Source organism: Leucoraja erinacea, chromosome 4 (genome assembly GCF_028641065.1).
Source record: "Leucoraja erinacea ecotype New England chromosome 4, Leri_hhj_1, whole genome shotgun sequence".
NCBI classification, from domain to species: domain Eukaryota; kingdom Metazoa; phylum Chordata; class Chondrichthyes; order Rajiformes; family Rajidae; genus Leucoraja; species Leucoraja erinaceus.
In genome coordinates this window covers 41,128,859-41,153,108 of record NC_073380.1, presented here as the reverse complement: position 1 = coordinate 41,153,108, position 24,250 = coordinate 41,128,859, and the positions used below count along the sequence as shown (strand labels likewise).

Below are 24,250 nucleotides of genomic sequence, written 5' to 3'. Positions count from 1 at the left end.
GGATCTGAACAGTCGGCAATATTCAATCCAAGAAGCTCATTATTTTCAGCAGGGAATGTGACAGAGGATAGTTTGTGTGGTCATAATACTGCAGTGGCAAAGCCAAATGATGTTCATGAAAAATTTCCCAAACTTATATGATAGTGACCAGCCTGAATTTTATGTTTCCATGAGATTATACGTCATTCTTCTAAATTCTGCAGTGTACAGGCCCAGTCCGTTTAATCTCATTTTAAGAACGGATCTTCAGATCACAGGAATCAATCTGGTGAACCTTTGCTGCAATCTATTTATTGCATGTGTTGATTAGGTAGGAAGACAAGACTTGTATACCATATTCCATGTGCAGCCCCTTTACAATTGGAATGCGGCATTTTCACCCTCGTCATAAAATTCTCTTGAAATAAAGGCCAGCATAGCTTTAGATTCCTAATTGCTTACTATACATGCACTTCAACTTTCAATGGCCAAATAAAGCAACTTTCAATGATGCGTGGACGAGGAGAGCCAGGTCCTCTATACGTCAATAGTCCTCAATATCACTGCCTGCCTATTGCATTCTCCAAAACTATGAAAACATCAGATTTTTCTATCTTACATTTCACCTGCCGTGTTTTCACTCATTCTCTTAGCCTGTCTACTTTCTCCCTTAATTCTCCTCGCAACTGACACTACTGCTCAGCTGTGTATCATTGCCATGGTTGTATATGTTACATTTGATCCGCTCAACTGAATCATTGGTATCATGTGTAACAGGCGAGGATCCAGAACCAATCTCCACTATACCCCACTGGTCACAACAACAAAATGATCCATTGATTTATAACCCCTCTGTTCCTTCCAATAACTAAGCCTCAATCCACACCAATTTATTAACCATAATATTATTCTTTCTATTTTAATTTACTCATCTCTTCTATGAATCACAAACTGGATTGTCCTCATCTTGGTAGACAAAAGTGCTGGAGAAACTCAGCGGGTGCAGCAGCATCTATGGAGCAAAGGAAATGGGCAACATTTCATCTTCTCTGTTGGTAAGATCCTCAGAAACACTAACAAATCAAACAAACAAGATGTCCCCTTTCGATAATCTACACAGATGCAGGTAAAATCCTTGTTTAATGCCCTGGGTTCTTCAATAATTGGCATCCAATATTTTTCTAATTGCCTCAGATATTTTCACTCATGCCATTTTTTTTTTACCTTCAAAGACAGCACCTCATTTTTACATTAAATACTTTGCAGTCCCCCTGGCTACAAAGGTTAGGCCCAGGTAGTGGTATAGTTCTACTGATATCATTTTCACCAATACCTGCTCACTATCACTCAGTACTTACTCGACATAACCACTTTTTAATTAATTTATTTGGCCTAATTACCACTCACATTTACTTTACATTATCATCACCTTCACCATTTAATCTCTCTGGATTTCTATCCTCTGTCAATTCTCTCTTGTTCTTTCCTCATTGATCTGAAATTTCAACTCCACTTCTTTCCTCAAATATTGCCTGATGTGTTAGGTCTTTCCCAGTATGTTCTACTTATATTTCAGGCAATTGCTGTTGCCTAGGCCCACTGGCAATGAGTCTCCTTTTGTTTGGTCTAGATAAAAAACACATTGCGTTTTGGTGTAATTGAATTGATTAAAATTGATTGAAAGATGATCATGGAAACAGGCCCTTCAGCCGACTGAGTTCACACCAACCATAGATCAACCGTTCACACGTTCTAAGTTATCCCACTTTTGCATCCAGACCCTACACACTAGGTGCAATTTGCAAAGGTCAATTAATTTACAAACCCGCACATCTTTGGGATGTGAGAGGAAAACGGAGCACCAAGGGGAAACCCACGAGGTCACAGACAGCACACGAGGTCAGAACTGAACCCGGGTCATTGGTGCTGTGAGGCAACAGCTCTACCAGCTGCATCACTGTGCTGTCCATAGGTTCTATCAGAGAAAGTCATGGTGAGTAGGAGCTATTTATGATAACAATAATTACTCATAGCCATAATTACACATTTCGTTGCTTTGTAAATGCTTGGGAGGAGGATAATTGAACATCGATTTACCTGCCTTTATTTTTTTCTCTATATTTTTGTGATCAGACATTGTTAGTTAACTTTCCACATTAACAATGTAATGTCAGTCCCACAGCTCTATCAGCTCTTGAACAGTTATCCCTGAATTAAGGTCTGCACTGCAGCTGGGCTATTGTCACGGACCAGTATTTTTCTTACCCAATGCTGTCAGCTGTTCATGCTGCCTTTGATCAGATGTTTAAAGCATAATAAACAATAGAGTAACAGATGCCTGGGACACACCAGCTATTATACTGAAGCTTTCTTTCAAAATATAGAGAATGTATGTTGTCTATTATCATTGGCAAAGTTAATCTGAATTCATTTTGTGCTTGGGTGGAGGAAACATAAAATACATTTTCCTAAAATCAGTTATTCAGCACAATTGGAAATGTTGTAATCTTTTACATCCTTTGGTACATGATTTTCGTTCAACATTTTAATGACATTGGTAGACCACATCCCTGCCTTTCCTGGAATGGTGGACTAATATCCTCTAACTACATTCTGCAATGGTAGTGTTATGTTCTTGTAATTAATTTGGACAGGTAGAGAAGAGAAGAAGTATTGGTCAGCTATTAGGGACTTTTTGAGTTGTCTTTTTTGTCTTTTTGATTTTGGTTTGTTCTATCCAAAATGATGCCAGAACATCATTTAGAGAGTCAAAAATGAGGTGGATACTCTTTTGAAATGTGTTGTAGTTGAAGCAAAGGATATTTCAATACAAAAATAATTGAGCAACGATCCAAATCTTTTCCTACTTTTGCTTGTCAACTGATGAGGTGTTGGTCTAAACAACACTCAGTAAGCCTTCAACCCAATGGTATTTACAATGAATCAAGAGTCAAGAGTGTCCATTTGTCACATGTACTGAGACAAATAATTAAATTCTGAAGAAGTATCTCGACCCGAAACGTCACCCATTCCTTCTCTCCAGCGATGCTGCCTGTCCCACTGAGCATTTTGGGTCTATCTTAATTTTTAGGGAACAGCATAACTTTTCAGTTTCAGGTCACCTATACCCAGTTCCTTTCTCATTACTACCAGTCCACCTAGGTTCTCGCTATCTCTTTGTTTGCTTTTTCCATTTCCCCCTGTCCATCCAGCAGATTATTTTCACATTAATACTTATCCTACTCTCTTGCAGACAACTTAATCCATTTGAAATGTGTAGCTCATTATTATGCACCAGAACCATTATGGCACACATTTGTCCCTCAGATTCCCCAGCATAGACACTGGAGAATGACTGAAGGTTCACACCACAAGGCTTTCACTAACAGAACACAGTTGGAAAGTCACCGCCAAAGAGCAGCCAATAAATTCAGGACTTCTGTGCTTGCTCAGTAATCCCAAACCTAGTGGTACCTCGATGGAGAAATCATGTTGGATTGGTGCTGAAATATAGTCAGTTGGATGCAAACAAACAAGTATAATCAAGCATACCATAATCACATCTAACTAGTTTTTGTAATTTGTTGCCACACAATTTTGCTCTGGCTATTTTCCTTAATGTCATGATGGGATGAAACTCTATATATAAATATACAAGATCTTTAAGTAAAGAAAGGTTATTTAATAATTCCTCAAAAATATAAATTATCTTCTTCTGCATTCCACTCGAGGTAGTGGGAAATTACTCTACCTCACTAGATTTATTTTCTCCAGAAAAAACATTCTTTGGGGTGCGTGCATGAGATAACTTTGAACTTGGCCTATTTTCTGGAGTGGAGGCATTCGCCAGTGATCTGAGAACCTCAGCTGGGCTGAATTAAAGTCCCATGTTTTCTGCTATTTTGACTGAGCCTGAGAAGATGATACTCTCACAGCTAAAGCATGCCTGTTCTGGGAGTAGTCGGAAAGGAAGGCTTTGATTTTGTTCATGCTGAGCGAACAGGAATGTTGACTTTCTCTGACCTCATGCCAGCTGAGCAGTCAAACAGCATGGCGCAGCCTTGGTGGTCATAGATAATGATGGAGGTAGTTATTTGCCACTTGTGTAATGTATTAGTACAGAATATTGTTTTAAATAATATAGGCTAGCCAGGTGCACAGCAGCAATTTTAAATGTTTGATGCAGAACAGTGAAAGGGTGAGCAGAGTAATTGATCCCTCACTGGGAGGTTCTGCTGTAATGGATTGATGACTGACACATTGCAGTACCGCCACCAGTTCTCTTCTAACATTGCAATTACCTTTTAAACCACTGCTGTAAATTCCATTATTTTTCTACTTGAGCTCAGTCATAGGTTCCCTTCCATCTGTTCCTCCCATGGCTGCCAATCTATACCCACCTCCATGAATCCTGTTCCCACTCATTCTGCATCACTCACATATTATTCTCCCCCTTTGAATGACAGTATACTGACATGGCTGGAATCAATGATCATAGTGTAAACTTGAGACCGAACCTGTGACCAGGCTGGGGTTATTGCAAAATGGTGCTTTTCTTTCTAGCAAATAACCAATTGTAAAAATTAATGTAGCCTTTTGCTTCTAATGCCTCCTGTCGAAAAGCTTGTTACAAGTTGCATTTATAACAGTATCCAATCTGAAAATAATATTGCATCTTCCCCTTACTATTTTGTAAAGTTGTGCAAAGGAGTTCCATTCATAATTCAGATCCTGGTGTTGACCAATTCAGATCCTGGTGTTTGCAGGGTAATTTAAAGTGCCAACATGTTTAAATTAAAATAATTCTAACCGCCATTTGTTCCACATGATTCCTGCAGATTAAAATAATTACTTCATTGAATTGAATTGAATTGAATTGAATTGAATTTCCTTTATTGTCATTCAGACCATTTTTGGTTTTTTAGTTTGTGTTTTGGGGGGGGGGGGGGGGGGGGGGGGGGGGGGTTGAAACGGGGTTTGCAGTCTCTCCCTGCGGGGGAATGCAACCTTTTTGCCGTATTACCCTTCTTTGCCTCCGTCTGCACTGAGGCCTAATGGAGCTAACGACCTCGAGGCTCCGGAGGCAGAGCCCGTCAGGACTCGCCCTGAGCTCGTTCCCGTGAGGGTGGTCCGGCTCAGGGCTGGAAGAGGTTGGGACGCTCCCGTGAGGGCGGCCAGCCCGAGGGTGGAACGAGGCTCCCGTCGGAGCGGCCGAGCTCGGGGAGGTGTGGCACTCGCAGCCCGAGGGAGGTTCGGCACCCATGTCGGGGCAGCCCGGCCCGAGGGAGAAGCGACACCCAAGTCGGGGCGGCCCGGCCCGGGGAAGAAGCGACGCCCATGTCGGGGCAGCCTGGCTAGAGGGAGAAGCGTCGCCCAAGTTGGGGCAGCCCGGACAGAGGGAGAAGCGACACCCAAGTCGGGGCGGCCCGGCCCGGGGGAGGTTCGGCGCCCATGTCGGGGCGGCCCAGCCCGAGGCTGAAGACGGTGCGGTACTCACGTGAGGGTGGCTGGGACGGTGTTCTTGCGGTGGTGGCCTGAGTCCGGGGTTCGGCCGCGGGCCTGCGGCTGCGTTTGCACGACTGGTGGGCGGCAGCTTCGACCACCCCGGGCCACGGTGTTTGAGCCGCGGGACGGGGGGGGGGTATCGCCTCAGCGCAGAGGGAGAAGAGGAGGGAAGAGACTTCAGACCTAAGACTTTTGCCTCCATCACAGTGAGGAGATGCTGGGTGGACTCACTGTGGTGGATGTTAATATGTGTTTATTGTTGTTTTTATTGTATTATATGTATGACTGCTGCAATTTTGTTCAGACTTCGGTTTGAATGACAATAAAGTCTATCTATCTATCTATATCTATCTATCTATCTATCTATCTATCTATCTATCTATCTATCTATCTATCTATCTATCTATCTATCTATCTATCTATCTATCTATCTATCTATCTATCTATCTATCTATCTATCTATCTATCTATCTATCTATCTATCTATCTATCTATCTATCTATCTATCTATCTATCTATCTATCTATCTATCTATCTATCTATCTATCTATCTATCTATCTATCTATCTATCTATCTATCTATCTATTTCGTGCCTGCAGTCATACATACAATAATACAATAATAGACAACAGAACAGACAGTAAACACAAATTAACATCCACCACAGTGAGTCCACCAAACACCTCCTCACTGTGATGGAGGCAAAAATCTTAGGGCTTCCCTCCTCTTCTCCCTCTGCACTGAGGCGATACCCCACCGGGCGATGGTAAATCAGTCCCGCAGCTCACCGAGCTCCGCGAACGGGCCGGTTCAAACACCGCGGCCCGGAGTGGTCGAAGCTACTGCCCTCCAGTCCAGCGGACGCAGCTATAGACCACGTCGTCCACTGGCCCGCGGCCGAACCCTGGACTCAGGCTGCCGCCACCAGAATGCCGTCTCAGCCACCGGAGCACCGTTCCAGCCCCGAGCCGGGTCGCCCTCACTAGAGCATCTCAGCCCCTTGCCAGGCCGCCCTCACAGGAGCGCAGTTACCCTCGAGCTGGGCCACCCCGATGGGAGCGCCGTTCCACCCTTGGGCTGGGCCATCCTCATGGGAGCGCTGTTCCACCCTTGGGCTGAGCCGTCCCGACGGGAGCGCCGTTACCCTCGGGCTGGGCCACCCTCACGGGAGCGCTGTTTCCCTCAGGCTGGGCCGTCCTCACGGGAACGCCGTTCCACCCTCGAGCTGGGCCGCCCCAATGGGAGCGCCGTTCCACCCTCGAGCTGGGCCGCCCCCACGGGAGCGCCGTTCCACCTTCGAGCTGGGCCGCCCCCACGGGAGCGCCGTTTCCCTCGAGCTGGGCCGCCCCCAGGGGAGCGCCGTTCCACCTTCGAGCTGGGCCGCCCCCAGGGGGGGCGCCGTTCTCTCGGGCTGGGCCGCCCACACGGGAGCGTCTCAGCCCCTCGCCAGGCCGCCCTCATGGGAGCGTCACAGCCCCTCACGGGAGCGCCGTTCCAGCCCCGAGCTGGGCCGCCCTCACGGGAGCGAGCCCAGGGCGAGTCCTGACTGGCTGCCTTCGGAGCCTCGAGGTCACCAGCTCCGCCATTAGGCCTCAGCGCAGACAGAGGTAGAGAAGGGGGATACGACAAAAAAGTTGCATTCCCCCGAAGGGAGAGACAGCAAACCCCGTTTCAACCCCCCACCCCCCCACATAAACACAACCTAAAAAAACAAAAACTTAGCTAGAAAAAATGGAAAAAACAACACAAAAAAGTAAAAACAAACGGCCTGCAGGCGAGCCGCAGCCATTCACCAGCGCCGCCACTTCATACTTTTTCATGAAGATGGTGGTCTTTAAATAAAAATAAGTGACTGAATAACTGACTGAAAGCAATGTATTCTTGAATCTGTGTAGTTTGATAAACCTGTCAAGCCTGAATTCACCTGTTTTTTCACTCATCCTTATAAAACACATCAATCACACATGACTTGCATTCCAGCATGATTTATACGCAGTAATAACTTCTAAACTCAGCACATAAAAACAATTTAAACATTTTAATTGAAAACAAAAGCATAAAATAAGCAGTCAGCTCAACTTAAAATCATGTATCGTGTATTTCACCGATGTTTTTGGAACAAATAGTTATTGGAGACACGAGACTGTTGATGCTGGAATCTTGAACAAAGCACAAAGTGGTGGAGGAACACAGCGGGTTAGACAGCATCTGGGGGTATATGGTCAGGCTACATTTTTGGTCAGGATCCGTGTTCAGGCTGATTGGAGTAGGGGGCGAAAACTGGAAAAGAAAAGCGGGGACTGGACAAAGTTGGCAATTGATATACAGGTTGATTACAGATTTGATTGGCAAATGGGTGGAGTAAGTGATAAAGGCTAGTGGTCAAAAGGAGAGAAAAATAAATCAGATCAGGAGATAAAAGGAGCAAAATGTACAGCCAGAGCAAGGGATGTGGATGGAAGGCAGCAAGTGACAGACGGTCAGGAGAAAATGGGGATAAAAAGGATATGGAGGCCCGGGAATGGGAGATTAGTGTTCAAAGGCAGGGAAAGGAACAGGGTGACTCTGGGGGTGGGAGAAATGGATGTGTACCAGGGTGGAGATGGAAGAACAGGAAAGAATGTGTGGGAGCGGTATTATGTGAAGTTAAACAATTCAGTGTTCATACCACTGGGTTGTTACCCACCCAAGTGGAATATGAGGTGCTGTTTCACTACTTTGTGGGTGGCCTCGCTCTGGCACTGGATAAGGCCCAGGATGGAAAGATCAATGTGAAAATAGGAAAGGGAGTCAATATGGTTAGCAACTCGGAGATCTAGTAGAAGTTAGTGAACTGAGCGCAAATGTTCAGTGAAATAATTGCCTAATCTACACTTGGTCTTGCCGACGTAAAGGAGGCCACATCTGGAGTACCAAATGCAGTAGACAAGATTGGAAGAGATGCACATGAACCTCTTTCTCACCTGGAAAGACTGTTGGCATCCCTGCATGGAAGTGAGAGAGGAGATGTGGGGACAGGTGTTACATATCTACATTTATAGACCAAACAGGGCCACGGACGATGACATCGCCATGGCAACTCATACTGCGCTCACCCACCTGGACAAAGGGAATACATTTGTGAGAATGCTCTTCATTGACTGCAGCTCGGCACTCAACACTATCATTCCCTCAAAACATGTCCCCAAGCTCCTTGATCTTGGACTGGAGACCTCCATCTGCGGCTGGATATTCAACTTCCTGGCGGGCAGGCCCCAGGTGGTGAGAATTGGCAGCAACACCTCTTCCTCACTGATCCGCAACACAGCGCACCACAGGGCTGTGTACTCAGTCCTCTCCTGTACTCCTTGTTCATGCACGACTATACTGCTAAGCACAGCTCCAACATCATCTTAAAGTTTGTTGGCCCATCCCGGGCCTCATCAGACAATAATGAGACGGTCTATAAAGCGGGGTTAAAGGCACTAAACAGCTGGTGCCAGGAAAATAACCTGTCTCTCAATGTCAGCAAAACTAAAGAGATGATTGTGGACTACAGGAGACAGCAGGGGAGTGGACACCTCCCCATCCACATCGGTGATGATGAGGTTGAAAGGGTCAGCAGCTTCAAGTTCCTCGGTGTGCACATCACTGAGGACCTCTCTTGGACACTGCACATGGACACAACAAAGAAAGCCCGCTAGTGGCTCTTTTTCCTGAGAGAACTGAGGAAGTTTGGCATAAACACCAGCATCCTCACAAACGTCTACAGTTGCACCATCGAGAGTCTGCTGACGGGCTGCATCACAGTCTGGTACGGGAACTGTTCTGCCCACAGCCACAAATCACCACAGCACATCACTATCAACTGTCTCCTGGCCATTCAGGCCATTTTCCACAGGCGGTGCCTGCGGAAGGCACACAGCACCATCAAGGACCACAGCCACCCAGCACACAGACTGCTCTCCTTCTCCTGTTCTCAAGCAGACGATACAGGAGCATGGCTGAAAGTACCACTAGACTTAAGAACAGTTTTTATCATCATGCCACCAGGCTTCTGAACTCATAAACCCATATGTTGATTATTTTATTTATTATTGTCTTTTATTTACCAGTCACTTTTATCTTATCTTTTTTTACCTTAATTTTATCCATGTAATATCATTGCTGAGATGACCCGTTGTCTTGTCAAACACATTTCATATTACCGTTGACCCTGTGTTAACCTACATATGACAAATAAAACTGAACTGAACTGAACTGATATCCTGCACCTGCAGGGGAAAGTATCTGGGGATGGAATGAGTGAAACAAGATGATGTGCAGGGAGTGATCACCATGAAAAGCAAAAAAGGGCAGCGATGGGAAGATGTGACTGGTGGTGGGATCATGTTGAACACATAATGATTGACTGTTTTAGGCTGACTCATGCTTTTCACCTGAAAACTGAAGACTTAAATTATGTAAAACCTGTCAAATTGAAAACGTCCAAAGACAAAATGGTTGCCAAGGGTGAGGTTGAGTGGTAATCTTGTACAATTTATTAATACCACATGGAAAGAATTACAAATATTTGAAGCCTGTTTTCATTCACTTGGTTTGAATGTTGCTTTCAAAAAAATAAAATAAAATAAAATAATGGCTTGGCTTCAGAAGAGTATAGTAAGATACTATCAGAGTTTGACATCATTACCTCCTGATCTTTTAACACCTTTGGGATTTCTACAAATCAGGTTGTAAGGGTGGAAATGTGAAGAATGGTGTCAATGATTCCTCACCAGTTGAAGACCGACTTCTGACACTGCACTTATCTTGGAGTTCAGTGAATGAGCATAGGCTCGGGCTAATTTCCCATCATGTTAGGAAAACTCATTCTAAAATTCTGCAGCGGGAAATATGAGTCACAAAGAATATCCTTCTGCTGATTTCAGCAGAAGCTAGACACAAAATGCTGGAGTAACTCAGTGGGTGTGGCGACATCTCTGGACAAAAAGAATATGTGACATTTTGGGTCAGAACCCTTCTTCAATCTGAAAGTAGAAGTGGAGGGAAATAAACTGGAAGCAAAAAAAAGCCCAACAAATCAAGACTGGCAACAGATGACCTCAGGAAGGGTGAAGCCCCTAATGGCCCATTGTTGCTGTAGAAGGTATAATAAACAAGAGTGATACAAGGGAGTGAATAATGGAAGTGATAGGACGACTTTTAATAGTACAGGATGACTATTGGAGACTTTCATAAACCTTTGATAATTTAAAGAACTTGAGACTGGATATGTTGATCCTGGCCAAATTGGAGAGGCTAGGACTTTAAAATGGGGTAAAAGCTTCAGGGCTGCTGGGAGATTTGGTCAATTTGGAATTGCTCTGTGCAGAACTGGGACAAGCTGTGTCTAGCAAGGTGCCAGTGTGTCTAGAGCCTAGATACATGTTGCAAGAAAATAAGAACATCTGAAGACCCTGTCAATTAGGTGCAAAATGCATAGAATGGATTGGATGGCTGCAAACCAGACATACACCTTGTAAATAAATGTAAATGATGTTGCACAGTTCTACTTTGCCGAGTGTTGATTGGATGATGTATTGAGCCTTGTCTGGGTTTCTTGCAGATCAGGGTAAATGTTTCTAAGTTGGCTTCCTTGAGAAGTCCCGTTTGAATATAATGTATTAAGCTGCTGTAGTATTGGGTTAGGGAAATGTCTGTTATGTATAGAGTTAATCAATATCTGTAATTGGATTATTAAGAGACCACCCCCATGTGGTTGGGCACCTCGAGGTCCGGGACCTATAAAAGTCCGTTGCCACGATGTCCAACGTCGATCTTCTGGGAGAGCGTTTGGGACTGCATGACCTTCAGGAGTGTCTCTGTTTGAGCGAGGCCTAGAGGGCTTGATCAGGCAGCTACAAGGATCAAACCCACAGTGGGGTAGGTACAGTAGTTGAACTGTAATTGTGTTTTGTCAAAATAAAGATTAGTTGTTCAAGTGCTTGATTCATTGTTTTTGACTGAAACTAGACTGGGGGGAAGCTTAGAACGAGCAATTTATAGATAGACTGGGCGTGTTTTCCCTCAAGTAGAGGAGGCAGAGGAGTAACCTTGTAGAGGTTTATACAAATATAAAGGAGATACAGTATATAGGGAAGATAATCTTTTTCCCAGGGTAGGGGAGTTTAAAATGAGATTGAAAGAGGTGAAATATTTAAAGGGTCTAGTTTTTCACACAGCAGTCAGTGCTATTTGGAACACGTTACCAGAGAAGGTTGTGGAGGCAGGTAAACCAATTGGTCGTAATTCTTTTGATAAAACCTTGTGGCCAATGTTGTCAATTTCCCACTATTCTCAAACTCTGCCACATTAAGTTCAAAAGAGAAAGAAAATTAATTAATATTTGATGCCATGGTGTGTGTTTAGTAAATTTCAACCAAAAAGATTGTAATTTATTGGAGGAGATGGATTAACATCAGATTATCCCAGGGCATTTTCTAAATAAAAACCCAGCTGTGCTCAGCTCCAAATGGTCTAACAATCTGTCATTGAAAGCAATATTCATGTTTTAATAATCTAAATTATCATGTTTAGTTAAAGCAGTTGTTTTTCTTGTTAAGTACGAACAGCTGTGAAGTATTTCTTGCCTATTTTTGTCAGTTATGTTTAAAGGCAAATTGAATTACTTTTACTAATTTCTCCCATAAAGAACCATAAAAAAAAACCAAATGCATTTATAGGAAGCAATTTTGTTCAAATATGCTCTGTTTAGTTTAGAGATACAGTGCAGTAAAAGGCCGTTCAGTCCATGCTGACCAGCAATCCTTGTTACACCTGCACACACTACATACGAGGGACAATTTACAATTTTTACCAAAACCAATTAACCTTCAAACCTGCATGTCTTTGAAGTGTGGGAGGAAACCAGAGCACCCAAGTAAAACCAATGCAGTCACTGGGAGAATGTACAAACTCCATAGAGACAGCACCCACAGTCAGGATCGAACCCGGGTCTCTGGTGCTGTGGCAGCAACACTCCCGCTGCGTCACCGTGCCGCACCAAAAGTAAATGCTAAACAAGGTAACTGGAGCAAACAAAGACAATTATATATCACTTTGGGATTTTAAGCTGGAATGCTTGGCCTAAAGTCCCAGGGTCTCAGCCTTCTCAATGCAATAACCTTGTAATATGTTGACTATGTCCCAAACCTCAGAAATGGGCATTTAAACAGTGGTGTCAGACAATATTCTATTGCAGAGTTATCCATTGCAGTAAGCTTCAGGAGGTTGTAACTGCACCCAGAATATCAAGAGGCCACAGATGCTGATCACGTTAGGCATCATGCTTTTGTGTGCTTTGTGATTTAATTTCACTGAAACATATAATGTAATGGAAACTTGGGAACTCACTCTGAGTTACAAAAAGTAGGTTTTTGGGGACATATGATGATAAAACACTCTTGTCTCTGGAGTTTGTAATATTCATTCTGACATCTGATGCCCAGAGAAGACTAGCTATAAACTATGGTGTCCAGTGCCTGGAAGATACTTCTTTAATTTTCATTCATGGCATTTATAGTCCACACGTGCAGATGAAATTCTGCACAGTGATTATAAGGCTTGTTTCAAAGTTTTTTAAAGAGGAACTGACTAGCCCAGCTCAACCTCAGACCAACCAACACCCACCCAAAACCCCTGCAGCAGCTTGCAACCCTTATTTCTATTGATCCAGGGCATGTGCTGGACAACTATCCCCGGTCCTCACTGATATTTTCAATCTCTCACTGGCCCAGGGTGTTGTCCCCACTTGCCTCAAGACATCAACCATCGTGCCAGTGCCCAAACAATCAGCTACAGGGAGTCTCAACGATTTCCACCCAGTGGCACTCACCCCTGTCATCGCAAAGTGCTTTGAGCGGCTGATCTTGGCTCACCTCAAAGCCTGCCTCCCCCCCACACTGGACCCCCATCAGTTTGCCTACCGGACCAACAGGTCTACAGAGGACGCCATATCGGCGGTCCTACACTCAGCCCTGACCCACCTGGACAGCAATAACGCCTACATCAGGTTGCTGTTCATTGATTTCAGCTCCGCCTTTAACACTGTCATCCTCGCCAGCTTGATCACCAAACTCAGTGGACTTGGCATCTCCACCTCCCTCTGCAACTGGACACTGGATTTCCTCACCAACAGACCACAGTCTGTTAGGGTCAACAACCTCACCTCCTCTACTATAACACTGACCACAGGACTGTGTGCTCAGCCCTCTCCTCTACTCCCTCTTCACCCATGACTGCATCCCTAAGCATGGCTCCTACGCCATCATTAAATTTGCCGACGACACCACGGTGGTAGGGCTGATCAGTGACAACGACGAGTCAGCCTACAGGGATGAGGTCCAGCACCTGGCAGCCTGGTGTGCCAACAATAACCTCATCTTCAACTCCAAGAAGACGAAGGAAATTATTGTTGACTTCAGGAAGAACAGAGGGGGCAGACATACCCCCATCCATATAAACGGGACTGAGGTGGAGCGTGTCTCCAACTACAAATTCCTCGGGGTACACATCTCGGAGGATCTGTCCTGGTCCCTCAATACCACCAAACTGATCAAAAAGGCGCAGCAGCGCCTTTACTTCCTGAGGAGGCTCAAGAAAGCTCACCTGTCCCCCCCAGATCCTGACCAACTTTTACCGCTGTACCATCGAAAGCATCCTGACCATCTGCTTCACGGTATGGTACAGCAGTTGCACAGCAGCGGATAGGAAGGCACCACAACGGGTGGTGAAAACCGCTCAGCGCATCATCGGTGCCCCGCTCCCTGCCATGGATGCCCTCCACTGAAAACGGTGTCTGAGAGGGGCCAGGAAGATCATCAAGGACCCCTCTCACCCTAACCATGGACTGTTTTGCCTCCTCCCATCAGGGAGGTGGTACAGGAGCCTCAGGTCTCGAACTAGCAGGATGAGGAACAGCTTTTTCAACAACACACTTACATTGCTGAACTCGGAGTCCCGTCGCTAGATATCTTTGGTCTCTCCATCCACATTGTTAACCAGTACTCTTCTTACTCTAATGTATGCTTGTTCTGTATTTTTTTTAAATTCCTATCTTGTACTATGACGCTAAACTGCATTTTGTTGTACCTATACTTGTATCTGTGCAATGACAATAAAGTTGAATTGAATCGAATCTGCTGGTACTATCATGATCTGTACTCAATCCCTCAATTACTAATCCCCCACCCAACACCACTCCCAATACCAAATGTACCTGCTCATTACTAACACCATCTCCTCGTTAGGGATTACTCTGGATTTACAAAATGATGTGCTAGGCTTTAATTCAAATGAGAACCAGTCTTCAGAAAACCTGTTCGTTTGGAATTAAAATAACAGCTTTGTAAACAAACAGTGCTGCCTACTGACATGACCATGACATATTCTCATATGCATAGACATATGGGGTATGTTAATTGGCCTAGCACAGCCATTTGCAGCTTGTTATTATGCTGCATTGTGATAGAGATGAAGGAAACTTCCAGACCAATCTTATTTTGTCACTAATTGCTGTATTTGTATATACAAGAGAATCAGTTAGTTTAGAGATACAGTGCAGAAACAGACCCTTTGGCCCATCGTGTCTGTACCGACCAGTGATCCCCACACACTAACACTACCTTACACACTCGGGACTATTTACTGTTATACCGAGCCAACTAACCTCCAAACCTGTATGTGTTTGGAGTGTGGGTGGAAACTGATGATCTCCAATGATCGTATTGAATGGTGGTGCTGGCTCGAAGGGCCGAATAGCCTACCCTTGCACCTATATTCTATTTTACTATGTTTCTATCTCAGTGAAAACCCATGTAAGTCACGGGGAGAAAGCACAGACAAACACCCATAGTCACGATCGAACCCAGACTTCCGGCGTTGTAAGGCTGTACTTCTACCGTGCCACCAACAATAATTTTGGGTGGAAACAAGGAACTGCAGTTACTGATTTACAAAAAAAGATGCATAGTGCTTGAATACCTCAGCAGGTCAGGCAGCATCTCTGGAGACTATGAGTAGACGATGTTTCAGGTACACTGTTAGAGAGATTGTGGGGGGGTTGGACAGAAAGCTGGAAGAGAGGTGGGGCAGAAAGCTGGAAGAGAGGTGGGGCAGGACAAGCAGACAGGTGGATACAGTTGAACGGGGGTTAGATAAGCAGATGGTTGGATAAAGGCCAGAGATGAAAAGACCGAAGGTGTGAGACCGGATTATGAAGCTAGAGGAAGGAATTAGATGACTCCAGAAGCTTTTAGGCTATCCCCTTTATCCCAAAAAATGTGACAGAATGTTCAGAGGTGTCTTGTCAGTTACAGTGTGTTCACATTCTACATGTAATTCAATGAACCCTTTTATTGGAATCAAAACATCAAAGTGAACAATGTCATTATAGCTATTGAAATTGTATTGAATCACCCATTGTTATCGTTAACCGTAAGAGTATAAAAACTTGATGCATTATGAGTTTGGAATTCTTTATTGAGAGGGCCTGCCTTTCCTGATGAAAATCAACTTCATATATCGGTGAGACCAAGCGGAGGTTGGGCGATCGTTTCGCCGAACACCTCCGCTCGGTGCGCAATAACCAAGCTGACCTCCCGGTGGCTCAGCACTTCAACTCCCCCTCCCACTCCGTCTCCGACCTCTCTGTCCTGGGTCTCCCCCATGGCCACAGCAAGCAGCACCGGAAATTGGAGGAACAGCACCTCATATTCCGTTTGGGGAGTCTGCATCCTGGGGGCATGAACATCGAATTCTCCCAATTTTGTTAGTCCTTGCTGTCCCCTCCCCTTCCTCAGTCCCCCTGCTGTCTCCTCCCATCCCCCAGCCTTCGGGCTCCTCCTCCTTTTTCCTTTCTTGTCCCCGCCCCCGATCAGTCTGAAGAAGGGTTTCGGCCCAAAACGTTGCCTATTTCCTTCGCTCCATAGATGCTGCTGCACCCACTGAGTTTCTCCAGCTTTTTTGTGTACCTTCATATATGTGGCTTCATTTAAGTTCATTCAATTCAGTTCACAATCATGTCAATCCTGATGACTAATTATACAGCCCAATGACACCTTGCATCCTCTTCTCAAGTTGTGCAAATGCCTACATATGCCAGTAGCTGGTGGACGCACCCATGCACATTTGGACATGAATATAACCATATAATAACTATATAACCATATAACAATTACAGCACGGAAATAGGCCATCTCGGCCCTACAAGTCCGTGCTGAACAATTATTTTCCCCTAGTTCCATCTACCTGCACTCAGACCATAACCCTCCATTCCTTTCCCATCCATATACCTATCCAATTTGTTTTTAAATGATAAAATCGAACCAGCCTCCACCACTTCCACTGGAAGCTCATTCCACACTGCTACCACTCTCTGAGTAAAGAAGTTCCCCCTCATGTTACCCATAAACTTCTGTCCCTTAATTCTGAAGTCATGTCCTCTTGTTTGAATCTTCCCGACTCTCAATGGGAAAAGCTTGTCCACGTCACTATAGTAGCCTGTCAGCAGGATTTTCAATCCATTACATGGCACACACATGAACAAGTTTCTCAGAAGAAATTTGTACACCATTTGCAACTCACGTGAAGGTTCTCTTTTTCAGTAATGATTTATTGAAATTTGAAATTAGACTTCAGATCACGCAAAAGTGGCCACTACATTATTCAGCTTATGTGCTACAACGTTGAATGACAGATAAATGTAAAAAGACTAGAGGGTCTTGCTTTAAGGTCAGAGAGCAACATTTTTACAGGAGGTGTGCAGGATAAGCTTTTATTCCGCAGAGAAAGGTGGGTACCTGCTACACTGTCAAGGGCGGTGGTTGAAGCAGATATCATATGGGCATTTAAGAGGCTTTTAGAGAGGCACAGTGGCATAGCAGTGGAGTTGCTGCTTTACAGTGACAAGGTTTGATCCTGACTATATGCTGTCTGTATGGAGTTTGTATGTTCTCCATGTGGGCTTTCACCAGGTGTTCCAGTTTCCTCCCACATTCCAAAGATGTAGGGGTTTGGACATTGATTAACCGGTAAAATTGTAAATTGTCCCTAGTTTGTAGGATAGTGCTAGTGCACGGGGTGATCACCGGTTGGTGCGGACTCGGTGGACCTGCTTCTGAACTGTATCTCTGAAAAGTCTAAAGTCTAGATAGTCGCATCGATATGGAAGGATATGGATCACATGCAAGTCGAGAAGATTAGTTTAACCAGACATCATTATTGGCACATTGTGAGCCAAAAGGCCAGTTACTCTGCTGTACTGTTCTATGTTCTAATAAAGAAAGGCAGGGTCATCCATTTTGTTTTTGCAAATACGAAGGTGAAAGCCTGGGGACTTACTGAAGCATAATGTTAGGTTTTTATGTAGAATACAAAAATAATTATGCTTTATTTTTATTAATGAAATTTTGTGATATTTACAAACTCCTAGCCCTAAATTTTAACAATAGTTATAACTCCTTATACTTTTAATTAATGCATAATGGATTTTAAATTATTTTCTTTAATTATTGATAATTTATTGAATTTCAGTTCCCATCTTATACTTGTAACACTTCAATTTAAAAATTCTACATCATGCTTAAAGTAGTGACTTAAAATGATATACAATACCTCCCGAGATGCTGGTGATTTTCTTTCAGTGCGATTACTGTTCTGTCGGCTTAATGGTATATCTCAGTTGTTTATTGCCCCCCATACCGAGACGTGATGGCAAGCCAATGTCATAAAGGGCAAGTGCACACTACAATTATCACAAGAACTTTGCCTGCAGCTTTTTCCAGTGGGAAACATCACTGCTTGAATGCTGACCACAAAATCTCACCCTTAACCTCAGCATTTCTATCGCATGTGGTCATTATTTGCCACTGGAGAAACTTTTGTGCTAGTTTAAACTTTTATTATTTTATGCTAGTTTATATTGGTGACTACAGTGAAGGTGCGGCAATATTCCGAATTCTGTCTTGATTGCAAGAAAGCATTTCTATGTCTCCACAATAAGATGAACCATGTTTGGAACCTCATCTGTTGTGATTCAGATTTTAGTGTGCTTTTGTTTGAATTATTAAATGTAAACACAAACTGGCTTACTTGATGTTAAAGTCTAAAATGGCAATTAACGTGATGAACAGTAAAAAAAGGCTGAAGGAACTCAAGGGGTTGGGCAGCATCTATGGAGGGAATGGACAGGTGGCTTTAAGTGTCAGGACCCTTCTTCACTGATGTGGAATGGGGCAGAAAGCTGGAAAAGAGAGGTGGGTTGGGGCAAAGCCTGGCAACTGTTAGGTGGATACAGGTGAAGGGGAGTGTATGGAGTGATAGGCAAATAGGTGGAGTAAGTGACTAAGGCTAGAGGTGAAGAGGAGACAAAAGGGTGGCAAAGAAGAAAAGATGAGGAGGAGTGAAATGTAAAGCCAGAGGGAGGGATATTGGTGGAAGAGAACTGGGAGAATGGAGGGGGATGGGAGAATGTGCGACAGGAATGAGAGATGAGTGCACAGAGAAGGTGAAAAGAACAGGGTAACTGGGGTGATGCACGATGGTGGGAGAAATGTGTGCGCATTGGTTTAGGGTGGGGCACAGGAAAGCGAGGGGAGGTATTAGTTGAAATGAGAGAATTCAATGTTCATACCATTGGGTTATAAGCTACCCAGCTTTTTCCACGAGCAATGGCTCTACTCAACAGCCAAAAATCTGTAGCTTCCTTATGCTCTGGTATTTTATTTTATTCTTCTCATGTTTAAATTATAATGTTTTATTTTTAATTGTCTACTGTATATCATGTTGTTATCCTTGCAAGCAAAGCACCAAGCCAAATTCCTTGTATGTATACATACTTGGCTAATAAAATATATTCAATTGAATTCAAGCTGAATATAGAATGGTGTGCTTCCAATTTGCGTGTGACTACACTCTGGCAATGGAGGAGGCCAAGGAAAGAAAGGTCGTCATGAGAATAGGAAGGGGAGTTAAAATTGTTAGCAACCAAGAGTTCCAGCAGGCCTTGGCTGAAAAAGTGCAAGTGTTCAGCAAAACTGTTGCCTGGTCTACACTTGGACTCGTCATATAAAAGAGGCCTCATCAGGAGAACTGATTGCATAGACACGGTTTGAAGAGGAACATGACCGTTAGTCTCACCTGGACGGTCTGCTGGAGCTGGGTGGAAATGAGAAAGGAGGCCATAGAGTCATACAGGATGGAAAGAGGCCCATCAGCCCAATTTGCCCATGCCAACCACGATACCCATCTACATGAGATCCACTACACAAGGTATAGTGTCAGGTGGTACATCTCACGTGCTTTCAGGGGAAAGTGCTTTCAGGGGATTTAAATGGGAATCAGAGGGGTAAGTTTTTCACACAAAGGGTGGTGGGTGTATGGAACAAGCTGCCAGATGAGGTAGTTGAGGCTGGGACTATCCCAACGTTTAAGAAACAGTTAGACAGGTACATGGATAGGACAGGTTTGGAGGGATATGGACCAAGGGCAGGCAGGTGGGACATGTTGGCCGGTGTGGGCAAGTTGGGCTGAAGGGCCTGTTTCCACACTGTTATCACTCTATGACTCTATGACTCACTTTGTGACTAATGCTTAATGAGATAGACTGTACTGCAAATAGAGCTTACCACAGTTAAACTCCTCTGCAGTCACTGAGGCAACTGATCTGCCTTGCAAGGCCCGAGGATGTTCGCAGCTTGCAGCGGCCTGGGTGTGGCTGCTTTTGGCATAGCTCTTCAGCAATTCTCCCAACCACATTAGCTGACAATCACAAACCAGTCCATTGGAGTCCAAACGGCTGCAACCAGATAAAACAAAGATTGCATTAAAATATATCTATTTGTCTTGTGGACCATTCTGCAAAAAAAAAATCATAATTCCTATCATGCAATGAGCACAGAACACCCCCCCCCCCCTCTTTTCTTGTTCTAACAGTACCATTTCCTTTCTCCCTCCTCTCACAAGGTCCACGTTAACTATTAAGTGTAGCTATTCTTGGGTGAATATACAGAGTGATGTGAATTCATCATCAGTTGCAGAGTGCAAATGTACAATGTAGTCCTCAACCCAGAAGCCAATGGAAGCGGCATACATTACATTTTTACTCAATGCAACCAAAGGCTATTGTCCACTGAGTGTCTTCAGGTTTCTAACAATGTTATTTCCACATTCACCAAGATCCACGCTGTGATAGGCAGGAAGTATATCACTGGCCAATTTCCCTCAGCCCGGCCCACGAATCCAGCCAGTCAGGGGCCAGTTTCAGATCTCTCACCACAACCTTCATTGTTAGAAACATAGTAAATAGGTGCAGGAGTCAGCCATTCGGCCCTTTGAGCCAGTCATTCAATATGATCATGGCTGATTAATTGGTCTATTAATTCAGAAGGGTTAAATATTTAAAGAACACCTACTTGAAAAACATACCCTCACAATAACTTCAGAGTAGGTCTGGTTGTATAATTGGCCAACACTATGAACTGGCCTCACATGCACTGATCAAAGTAATGGAGGCGCCATCCAGGCATATGTTGTATGACATTGGACATCACAATGCATGTCCGTGATTCATTTTCTATGCCGTTATCAGCTCTCAATTTCAGCAACACTGTGGTAAAATGTAATGAAGGACACAGCAGCCAGTCTAACGAGTGGCAGACAGGCTAACAAGAGACTTATTAATTTTTATTTATAAAGTCCCGGCTGTACCATTGCTTGATCCACCTTAATGTAGCAATGCATCCTATTATATGCTAATATTAAATTAACCATTTAAACTGCATTGGCCAGCACCTGTATTTGTGACCCCATTAAAATCAGATGCAGTAAAGCTCTGTAACATTGACCAATAGACTTAAGAAAAGAATAGTTGAAGATGTGAAAACTTACAGTCTTTTCAGTGAAGTCAGATGAGAGAAAGTTCCAGCAGGAATTCTTGACACTTTATTATTATGTAAAAATCTGAGAAGTTAAAAGGGCAAGTTAATCACAAAAGCGATCAATGACTTTAATGTTATTTTATATTGTTTATACTTGATGAATATATTCCTTTTTAATAACCACATGACTTAATTTTGCCCCAGGTTTGTTTAAACATACTCTTCCAAATTGAAATTGCCTGTAGGAAAAGAGACTTCTTAGTTTCCATTTATATTGTCTGAAAATTTAGCAGGAACATTAGCCTAAAACTTGTGGGGAAATGTCAAAACAATTCATTGAACTCAGGAAATTGGAGATTTCTGCTCAAATTCCCGAATTTCCTATCAGCTATTCCCAGATCTATCAGCTGCATACTGTGCCGCCCTACATATTCACTTTCCAACATGTACTTCCTACTCCACAGAAACATGGTTTGGTTGATAATATCCTTGACCTAAAAGTCTGGTTGAAATCCAATGCCAAGTTTTCTGCACTTTATCTACGCTATAACTTTAACATGGAATGCTCAGTGCATACTACATAGTCAGAACAATATGTTAATGAAATTCATCTTTATCCACTGGGAAATAATGAAAATTCTATGATCTTATCAAAGGAAAACAGAAATGTGCTTATTTCTTCTTTCCCCTAAAGGAATGACTTTGATAAGCATGCTGATGGAACAACTTATTTAAGTGGTATGTCTCTATGCATAATATGATTGCTTAATTTGTTTGCTTTAAAATAGCGACTGAAAATCAGATCAAATTCTTACTTGTAAAGCACCTTTGAATAGTTCTGAAACATTTAATAATAGTCATCAATGTAAATGTAAAATGCATCTGATCTGACATTCTTCAACACTCTGAAACAGTTTGATCATTGATCTGAAGATTAAGATATATTTTTTGAGAGTAGGATGTGATTTGCAATCTGAAATATTGCTTTTGATGCATATTCTGTAATATAATATATATCTAATCTGACAAATTAATTTTGAGAATTATTTTAAATCCCCAGATTAAATTAAATAATCATTTCCGTCAGTACTGTACTACACCTGTTTTTATCCTGCTACTAGTTGTTTGTTGCTTTAATATCAGAGTCACAATCATTCGTTTGCTTACAAGAATGTACGTTATATCAGCTTAACGAGGGACATCTTATTCTTCGGGAAAATATGTATATTTTAATCTAGCATTGTCATAGGGAAATTGCTCATTTCATGAGCATCTTGTGGAAAACTATGCCATTGATGAATTATCTCTGGAAGTTTGCTTGTTTGCAGTTTGCAGTAAGCTTGTATCTGACCATTATAAATTAAATTTGCCTTCTGCTCTATTTAGCACATGAATTAAAGATACAAACAACCTTTATTTAAATACCAATTTAGGACACCTCAGTATTTCTTCCCCACAGCCATCAGGCTATTAAACCTGGCTCGGACAAAACTCTGAACATTAATAGCCCATTGTCTGTTATTTGCACTTTATCAGTTTATTTACTCATGTGTTTTGTAGTCAATGCCTACTATGTTCTGTTGTGCTGAAGCAAAGCAAGAATTTCAATGTCCTATCAGGGACACATGACAATAAACTCACTTGAACTTGAACTTGAACTTTGCAAACTCACTATTTTGAAACATGTTCAAAAGTGTATTTTGTGATTTGTGGATAAAACAAAATCTAGCCTGTGCTTTTTCAATAGTCATGAGATTATGGCCATGAAAATAAACATAGATCATTTATATGAGATGGATATGATATCCTGCGGTATAATAGAATAAAATGATTTGTATTTTAGCTGGTGTAATCAAGATCAGACTTCAAGTCTATCTAAAGTTTAAAACTCAAACCGAACGGAAGATTAATATTTTTAATTATTTAAGAAATCATGTGTGAAGTTACAATATATTTTGATCCAAACATTGAATTTAAATGGGTCCATCTTTATGAATCAGTAACGGGCTGGTCAGTTTGGGCCTAACAGATTTAAAATTGTCATCTATTTAATTGTTTCATCATACCTCATGCAATCCTTCAAACCTCAGGTTATTCCATTTGTGAATTATGTTTAGGCAGTTCCAAGGCAGAACCTATTCAATGCCCACTTCATATAAATTAAAAATACCAAAACGCTTGCCAGCATTGTCTTCAATGGCTTCCAAAATTTATCAAAAGCTTTATTCAGCCTGAAAATGTCCTTAGCTGCCAGAGGAGATAGTTGAGGTAGGTGCTATAACATTTGGACAGGGACATAGATAGGAAAGGTTTAGAAGGATATGGGCCAAACACAGGCAGATATGGGCCAAACACAGTACTCCATTACTGAACCCAACTGGGGCACGAGGTGAAGCCACAATTGACATTTGCAGTGATAAGACTCCAGCAGAAAGGCATCAAGGTTTATTGTCCAACAATTACCTGCTGAAATAGAAAAAACAAAATTCAATTTGAGGAGTGCTGTCTGCACTCCCACTGCAGTTAAATAGGATGGTGACTTCAGGTTTCAAATGTATTAATGCAGAAAAAGACGATGTAGAAACAATATGCACGGGAAAGTTCCAGAGGGATATGGGCTAAACGCAGCCAGGAGGATGTGGGTTTGATCTTATAGAGATGTACAAAATCATGATAGGAATAGATTGGGTAAATGCATAAAAGAACACACAAAAACACAATAAGAATTTAACACAAACACCCACCACAGCATTCATCACTGTGGTGGAAGGCACAAAATTTGGCCAGTCCTCCTCCATTTTCCCCCATGGTCGGGACCTCAACCCTCCGCAGCCGCAGCGGCCAGATGAGTGAAAGTCCAGGTAAGTCC

The 24,250-nt window shown here is 43.0% G+C and overlaps 1 protein-coding gene across 3 annotated transcripts in view; it reads right to left on the bottom strand.

Annotated features, from left to right (window-relative positions):
* LOC129696308 (peroxidasin homolog) overlaps nt 1-24,250 on the bottom strand; it is a 481,759-nt gene that overhangs the window by 188,263 nt on the left and 269,246 nt on the right. For all 3 annotated transcript variants that reach the window (XM_055634092.1, XM_055634091.1, XM_055634090.1), the window contains 2 exons: nt 21,392-21,463; nt 20,131-20,300 (listed from right to left, as the gene is read on the bottom strand). In XM_055634092.1, the coding sequence (XP_055490067.1) occupies nt 20,131-20,300; nt 21,392-21,463 (242 nt within the window). The remainder of the gene's footprint in view (nt 1-20,130; nt 20,301-21,391; nt 21,464-24,250) is intronic.